This window comes from Rhododendron vialii, chromosome 10a, assembly GCF_030253575.1.
Source record: "Rhododendron vialii isolate Sample 1 chromosome 10a, ASM3025357v1".
NCBI classification, from domain to species: Eukaryota; Viridiplantae; Streptophyta; class Magnoliopsida; order Ericales; family Ericaceae; genus Rhododendron; species Rhododendron vialii.
In genome coordinates, this window is record NC_080566.1 from 31,290,744 (window position 1) to 31,299,415 (window position 8,672).

The 8,672-nt window shown below is 41.0% G+C and overlaps 1 protein-coding gene across 1 annotated transcript; it reads left to right on the forward strand.

The window, feature by feature from the left end:
- The first annotated feature begins 150 nt into the window (after window positions 1-150).
- On the forward strand, window positions 151-8,453 carry LOC131304360 (uncharacterized). Its single transcript, XM_058331584.1, has 4 exons — window positions 151-652; window positions 1,861-2,008; window positions 8,060-8,174; window positions 8,260-8,453. The coding sequence occupies exons 1-4, from the start codon at window positions 233-235 to the stop codon at window positions 8,393-8,395; spliced, it is 819 nt and encodes a 272-aa protein (XP_058187567.1). The 5' UTR covers window positions 151-232; the 3' UTR covers window positions 8,396-8,453.
- The last annotated feature ends 219 nt before the right edge of the window (window positions 8,454-8,672 follow it).

The window sequence follows — 8,672 nt, forward strand, 5'->3', positions numbered from 1 at the left end:
AATATTCGATCTCATTTTAACAATAAACAGCTCAAATATGCAAGAGCCGAGATAAAACCAAAATCGTTGTTTGCCGAACAGACAGCTCCAGCTCGGACTCCGAACCACTCCCTGTAGTGTGCGATAGAGAGCGGATTGGAAGTGAAACCCACTGTACCTCAACCACGATCACACAAAACAGAAAGTCAGCAATGAAACTTGGAAAATCAATTTGGGGGATTACTACTGGTGAATGGCGATTCCCATATTTTCCTTCTCTCACCTCAAACTTCCTTCTCTCTCCTCCTCCCTATCCAATCCTCCTCTAACATCAACTCTACTTTCTTCCTCTTTCAGCATATGCCCAGTTCTCTCTGCTTCTTCTTCTTCCATCACGGCCGCTGCCTCCGACTCCGTCCGTCCATCATTCAATGAATTTTTCTCCATCAGAGAAAATGACAGCGCAAACGAAGAAGAGGACGACCACGAGGTCGCCCGTAGCGGTAGCGGTGGCGCAAGTTTTAGTGAAGCGGTTGAGCTGTTCAACGGCGGGGATTATTACAAGTGCCATGACGTCCTCGAATCACTATGGAATGACGCCGAGGACCCTGCACGCACTCTCATTCACGGTGTTCTGCAGTGCGCCGTGGGCTTTCATCACCTCTTCAACAAGGTTTAGTTTCTTGATTTATTCGGGCTCTGTTTTTCATGTCTAATCAATAGTTTAGGAGCCCCAAGCATTTGGTGTGTGTTTGGATGCGGTGCTAGAATTACTCTTACTTCCTACACAATTGACCAATGTTCGATTCAGGGTTATGCTGCAATGCTGCAATATGCTGCAAGAAAGTAATTTCTTGTTTCTTGTGAATTTAAAATTGCCGGCGTGGATGGTCTGCCTTTGATCGGACCGGAGAGGAGATTAGTTGAGTTGCACGTAAGCTAGCCCGGACACTCTGACCGTCCGAAAAAAAACCAGAATAAGTTTAGGGGCTGCAGACGAATCTAGTTGGTTATGCATTCTTAAGCAAGTACCCATGAGCTTTTAGGACATGCCGAAGTCATGATTTGGAAAAATTTCGGACAACATCTGAGTCACCCAATAGTATTCGTTTCTGCCAAAAAATGACAATGTGTATCAAATTTGGCACCAAAGATGGCTTTTATATTTTTCTCGCATTGTCTAAGCCGATTGATCTGCATTGAAGAATGAAATGGGTTTAATCAAATGGTCTGAATTTGAGATTGCACCAAAAGAACAACATTGCTATTTTTGGGCTTTGGACACCATAGCATGTAAAAAAAAAGACGTTGACAAAGTCATTTTGACATCAACGGGTGGGCTTGCTCTAATTAGATTTATTTCAAACTAGCCTAGCATTCAACCCTTTGCTTCTTCTTCTTCTTCTTCTTTTTTTTTTGTAATAGAGTGGAGATATAAAACCCGGGGGTTGGTGTCAAGTTCGGTGCTTAGAGATTTACTACCTCCTAGTTCTCAGGTTTGAAACTGTTATCAACTCTTACGGGGCCAATCCATGTGGTTTTTCTCGACTTTAAATGGGGTCCTGCTTGGAATTAATCAAGTACGGGCTTTCCCAAACACGAGTTATTCAAGTAGAGAGTCCAATTAATAGGCGGTAGTGGTTAATTGATCCATCCAGAGTAGTGGGTTACTCAAGCTTACGAAGTTCAAAAATATGTTTGAATTTGGCTTGTAGTCTTTTTGACAGAGTCTCAAATGATATTTTTGAATGATCCGAACATGAGTCGAGCTCTAGTGCTTGTGTCCTTTTAAGAACCCTATCCATTATTGGAAACCCGGGTACCCTTGGGCCTTAAGTTCTTTTGGGGATTTTTGTAACTTTTTTCCTTTTCCAATTGCAGAACCATAAAGGAGCAATGATGGAGTTGGGAGAGGGACTGTGTAAGCTACGAAAGATGAATTTCGAGGGTGGACCCTTTCTCCGATTTGAGCAAGAGATTTCAGCTGTCCTGGATTTCATTTATCAAACTCAGTTAGAATTTGCTGCCTGTGAGTTTACTCTCAGATTTTTTAACCTTGGAAATCTATCCAGTTATCCACTATATGTACGTTTGAATTAATTTGAGATTAGGAGCATGAGCACTTGTAACAATCATGTGGTGTTAATTTTTCGTATTGAGTCATTATAAAGATAAAAATCTAAAAGCAGTCCCGTTAAATACACACAAGCATAATAGCACAATGAGTTGAAACCATACCATTTTCTGCATCCCGTTAACTCACAAGAGTTGCACAAAGGTTAAAATGTGCAGACGGAGAGAATTCGTATCCATAAATTAGAATGGAGAATGTGTTGACTTACTCATGGCTAAGCATGAGAAACTAAATGCTTGGATGTAGTTAGGGGGAGAAAAATTCTATTTCTGGCATTTCTTCAAAGAAAAGGAGTTACATGCATAATAAAGAAGTTGGGTTTCTTCATGATGGAGAATATATTTGAGCACTAGGACTGACTTACTCATGGATAAGCATGAGAAACTAAATGCCTGGATGCGCTTATGGACGAGAAAACTTGTATTTATTGGATTCCTTCAATGAAAAGACGAATGGAATTACGTGCATAATAAAGAAGTTGAGGTTTGTTCCTGACTGTAAGAATTGTATCTAATGTTGATTAATCAAGAAGACTAGAACTAGTAATGGAGAAGAAATGGAATTCTGACATTTCTAAAATAAAACAAAACATTGGGAACCAATGCTTTATGTATTTATCGGCGGAAGTAAATATTGTTAGTATGGTTTGAGTAACACCTTGGAGGAGGAGTTGAACTCCTGACCAGTGACCTCCATTCTCCTAGCACTTAAGTGCACCCCCAAATGCCTTTGAGCCAAAGGCCTCTTGGCTTCTTTATGTAAATGTTGATGTTCTCTCCATTCGACGGCAGACAAGAGAATCAAGGTACGATTGCATCACATCTGCAATTGTTAGTTCAAGTTAATGTGCTTCCAAGACTAGGAGGATAGGGAGTGATTTGGTGGTTTTGATCAGTGAAAACGATGTTTCTTGTTGGCTAGTATGCCGTAAATGAAGTGAATTACCAGAACTAGTTTATTCTATGTTAATTTACCAGTTGACTATAGGCTTTGTTGAGTTGAACATATCTAAGTTGTCCTCTCAGTCCGTAAGAAGAGCATTTTGGAAAAGAAAATACAGATTTTCTAGTGGTTGAGTCATGTAACTTAAGTAATCAGTATTTTTTTGCTCTCTCTCTAGAAATTCTCCTCTTCTTTCTCTCTAGATGTCCATCTCTCTAGATGTCCAACAGGTAAGGTTTTCTGCCTATATATATTAAATGGATAAAATAAATAAAGGGACCCTAACCTTCATGTGTGCATGCACATCCTATTGAGCTCGATAGTTGGAAATTTGTTTTCGCAACGACTGCATTTCCAAGCTTTGAAACTTGGATCGAGTACCACCTTCACCACTTTCTTCACCAACTTCCTTGCTGTAGCCTTCCAAGTCCTTGTTGTCTGCGTCATTTGAGGAAGCAATTTGGGGATTGGGAATTGGGAAGAAATTTGGGATTTGGGGTTTTTGATACCGCAAGCAAGGGCTTTATGTGTGTTAGTGGCTAACCCGTCATCGTAATCTATATATACGGAGTATATAATTTTCAAGTGAGGGTTCCTTCATTTTGTTAAAATGAGAGACTTTCATTTCCCGATCAAATTTTGAAAATCCGAACCGTTGGATGTGTGTAGAATGTAATTTTAAGGGTCCCCGTGAGAAATCAGCAAAAAAAATGACCAGGAAGGGCGTCATCCGAGCAGGTTTTTTTGAACCGTTCGATGAAAGCTGCTCGGATGAAGCCCTTCCCGGTCATTTTTTTTGCTGATTTCTCACGGGGACCCTTAAAATCACGTTCTGATCACTTTGAGCGGCTCGGATCATCGAAATTCAACCGGGAAGGGGAGTCCTGCATTTTAATAAAATGAGGGATCCCTCACCGGAACCTAACTCTACAGGTTCCGGTGAGGGATCCCAATAAAATGTGGGACTCCCTTTCCCGATTGAATTTCGATGATCCGAGCCGCTCAAAGTGATCAGAACGTGACTTTAAGGGTCCCTGCGAGAAATCCTCAAAAAAAATGACCAGGAAGGGCGTCATCCGAGCAGGTTTTTTTGAACCGTTCGATGAAAACTGCTCGGATGAAGCCCTTCCTGGTCATTTTTTTTGCTGATTTCTCACGGGGACCCTTAAAATCACGTTCTGATCACTTTGAGCGGCTCGGATCATCGAAATTCAATCGGGAAGGGGAGAATCGGGAAGGGGAGTCCCGCATTTTACCCCTTCCCGATTGAATTTCGATGATCCGAGCCGCTCAAAGTGATCAGAACGTGATTTTAAAATAAAATGCGGGACTCCCCTTCCCGATTGAATTTCGATGATCCGAGCCGCTCAAAGTGATCAGAACGTGATTTTAAGGGTCCCCGTGAGAAATCAGCAAAAAAAATGACCGGGAAGGGCTTCATCCGAGCAGTTTTCATCGAACGGTTCAAAAAAAACTGCTCGGATGACGCCCTTCCCGGTCATTTTTTTTGCTGATTTCTCGCGAGGACCCTTAAAATCACGTTCTGCACACATTGAACGGTTCGGATTTTCAAAATTTGATCGGGAAATGAAAGTCCAGCATTTTAACAAAGTGAGGGATCCCTCACATATATATATATATATATATATATATATATATATATATATATATATATATATATATATATATATATATATATATATATATATATATATATATATATACAGTCCATCTCCCGTAAGGACCACCTCATTTTAATAAAATGCGGACCTCCCTTTTTCGATTGAATTTCGATGATCCGAGCCGCTCAATGTATTCAGAACTTGATTTTAAGGGTACCCGCAAGAAATCAGCAAAAAAAATGACCGGGAAGGGTTTCATCCAAGCAGTTTTTGTTTGTTTTTTATCGAATGGTTCAAACAAAAATTGCTCGGATGAAGCCTTTTCCGGTCATTTTTTTTGCCGATTTCTCGCGGGTACCCTTAAAATCACGTTCTGAACACATTGAGCTGCTCGGATCATCGAAATTCGATCAGAAAATGGGAGAAACTAGGAGGTCCGCTATATATCGGGGTATATCGGGGCGGTTCCGGGGACCCTTAAAAAAGCCTCTAAACCCCCCCTCCCCCCAAGTTCCCGATCAAAATTTGATGATCCGAGCTGCTCAATGTAATCAGAACGTGATTTTAAGGGTACTTGTTAGAAATCAGCAAAAAAAATGACTGGAAAAGGTTTCATCTGAACAGTTTTTTATTGAACTTTATTAAACGGTTAAATAAAAAACTGCTCAAATCAAGCCATTCCCGGTTATTTTTTTTGCCAATTTCTCGTGAGCATCCTTAAAATCACGTTCTGAACACATTGAGCGGCTCAGATTATCAAAATTTGATCGGAAACCATGAGATTAGGATTTGGAGGGTTTTTTTAGAGGTTTTTTTAAGGGTCCCCGGAACCGTCCCGATATATATATAGACACACACACACACACTAGGGCTTTATGTGTGTCAATGGCTAACCCGTCGCCTCCTCCTCCTCCCCCTGGGCGTCTCCTTCGTTTTCCCCTCCCTTCCCTGCTCTCTCTCCCCCTCCCTCCTTTTCTTCTTCCCCCTTTCCCCTAATATTTTTGCTACGTTTTTCAATGTTCTAAAAGTCGCTTGGCACTAGTTGGGCGGTCGGTTACCTTCGAGCAATTAATTGGATTAATCGGCGATTAATCAGTGCATATTAATTAATAATCGGCGATTAATCGTTAGTCAGGCCTAATCGGATAGGCCTCGCTAGCGATTAATTCATTGTTTTAGAACATTTGCGTTTTTCCTCCCCACCGGATGTGTCCTCCGTTCCCCCCCTCTCCCTTTTCTCCTTTCTTTTTCCCCCTTTTCGATTAATATTTTTGCTGCATTTTTCAATGTTCTAAAAGTTGCACGCTAGTCGGGTGGTCGGTCACCTTCGAGCGATTAATTGGTGCATATTAATTAGTAATCGGCGATTAATCGTTAGTCAGACCTAATCAGATAGGCCCCGCCAGCGATTAATTCCTTGTTTTAGAATACTAGCGTTTTTCTATCGCTGTTGTCTTCTCTATTGCCAATCTCTATTATCCGGCTCCACCTCCTATCTGTTACGCTGGTCGGCTGCCGGTTTCCACTCTTGGGTGTTACCGGTTGGCTTAACGGTAAGGTGTGGTCCGCAGTTATATCTCTGGGGTATAATCGGTTATGGCTTAACGGCAAGGTGGAGGCCTTTGCAGTAGGCGGTGGTGTGGCGGTGTCTCCGGATGCTGCAGTTCATGTGGTGACTTGAGGCGGCGATGGTGCGGTTTGGTGGATGACAACGGTGGCAAGCGGCTGCGTCTTGGAATCTCAGATGTTAGTTTCCTCAGGCCGTTTGTGGGGTCCAAATCGGCGGTTCCTCGGCAGTCATTTTTGGGGTCCGGCCTCTTGTGGGGTTTTCTTAAACTTCTCGTCATGGCGGCGGAGGTTTGGCGGTTCGCTTGTTGGTCAAGGAGGTTGGCGGTTGTTGGGGGGAGGCGGTGACTGAGTTGTTTGGCAGAGATTTAGGGTTAGGTTTTAGGGTTCATGGGTTGGGCTTGGCCCGTACTTTGTATGGGCTTTGCTTTTTCAGATGTTTCGCGCTTGGCCCCTGGGTATTTTTGGGCTTTGTCCCATCGGGTGTTATTTGCTTTCCCTCTCCCCCAACTTGATGTACCCTTTGTCTTTCCTTAATAAATTTTATTGCTGATAAAAAAAAAATTAAGTAATTAATCAAACTGATTCACTTGGTCATAGGAAAGGAGCAGTGCAATACCAACTTTTTGAAATGTGCACAGAATGATAACATAGAGGGCATTTGCTGATGGAGAGGTGGATATGAAAGCATAATGACTTGGTTTTGAATTGCAACATTGGCATGTTGTACGAACTTTATACACAAAGCTATGTTGTATGTATGGTTTGGTTTTGAAGCTGTGTGCCTGTTGTCATTATTTAGGAAGTGATGTAGATTTTGATAGGTTAATTTTTACGTATGATTGTATCTTAGTTTTAGTATTCATTTTCAGAAATTACAAATGACTTCCGTTCATGGCCCTACCTTGTCTGGCTTGTATATGAAACAAGTACCACCTATCACTACAGTTCATCTACTAGACGAATTAAACTAATAATGAAAGAGAGAACTGAAAGGAAACAAATTCATGACATTGATCATTGAAGTTTCTTATGATTCAGACGAACTAAGAGGATTTTGAAAATTTTAACTCTTTTGCCTTTTTAACGGGTTCTCTGACTCATAAGGGCTCTAATAGAATGCTATGAACAAAATGTTTTACATATGATGGTATCACCAGAAACTTTCCACGAGTTATGTTTGCTGGATAACTAGGGGCGAGGTTGTTCTTTCTAAACAAATGCCAGAACAGCAGAACTTGGGTATTCCTGGTGGATGTAGGGAGTGGCCAAGCCTCTGTTCAACTTAAAATGTTTACTCATGAAACCTTCCTTTTCTTTTGTGTTTTGTTTACTAGTTTACTTATTTTTACTATCCTCCCATTCTCTTAGCACACATGAAAACTGATTGAAGAAAACATGGCAGTCTAAAAATGTGAAGCTGTAAGCCTGTAAACGGAGAATGAAAAGGATAATCTTTATTTCCAACCTTTTCGAAGGCATTTTACTTTACAGGTATTGCATTCACTGCCCGAAAACAAGGGAGGAAACCGAGAAGATGGAGTCCTTTGGCTTTGTGTCTTGCGAATGTGCATCGTTGTTTTCGTTCCTTCTTTTGTTCTGTTTCAAATTTCATGTATAATTCTTGATTTATTTTCTAGATCATTCATCTCAAATGCTAACCAATAGACTAAAAACATTGCTTTGTACCCTGCCATACCTTGGCTGGATGCCCACCTGAACTACAAGGCCGTTGCTGCTTCGTAGTTTTTCCGGTTTTACATCTCAAGGGTTGTTTGATTAATGTAATTAATTCACATCATGGTTTTGGTTGCAGGCACAGATGACTATTGTCATGCGCTAGATCAGTCAGAAAAATCATACCAACTTCTTGGTGGTTATGCCGCTGGACAGCTCCTTTATTGTTTAGAAATTGGCTCTAGCGGAACAAGGTACATTGTTTTTTGTCCCGAACGATCTAATGAAGCTGGTGAGCCACCGAGAGTAAAACTTCCGACCCTTCATGCATCTGTACAGCATCTCAAGGAAGTTGAATATGATGGAATCAATTGAAGACCGATGCCGTTTACATCATCATTTCTTCGGGGGGTTTTTTCCTATAGGAAAATTGCTACGCTTACAGGTAATTTGTGGGCTACATGTAACTGTGTAAGTATTTATGCCAACAGAATACTATATGGTATATATTGAACTTTTCCAATTATCACACAGTGCTGATGTGCTTCATCTCTCATTTTGTTCATTTTGATTTCGAAATGTGATTTAGCAAAATTAAGCTCAGCAGCTAAAAGATTTCAAAACAAATTGATAATTACACCTTCTCTGGCCAGAAAAAAGTGAACTAAGAAATTTGATCAGGGAAATTGTTTAAGCTTCTGTGGTTACGATCTTACATTTGGGGAAACAAACATTTTTCTTGGCAGGAAAGT

Excerpts from the sequence above, each read along its gene's own strand:
- LOC131304360 (XM_058331584.1), top strand. The coding sequence starts at position 233 with ATGGCGATTCCCATATTTTCCTTCTCTCACCTCAAACTTCCTTCTCTC. Across the intron at positions 2,009-8,059 it reads TCAGTTAGAATTTGCTGCCT|GCACAGATGACTATTGTCAT; the intron begins GTGAGTTTACTC and ends TTTTGGTTGCAG. Across the intron at positions 8,175-8,259 it reads ATTGGCTCTAGCGGAACAAG|CATCTCAAGGAAGTTGAATA; the intron begins GTACATTGTTTT and ends GCATCTGTACAG.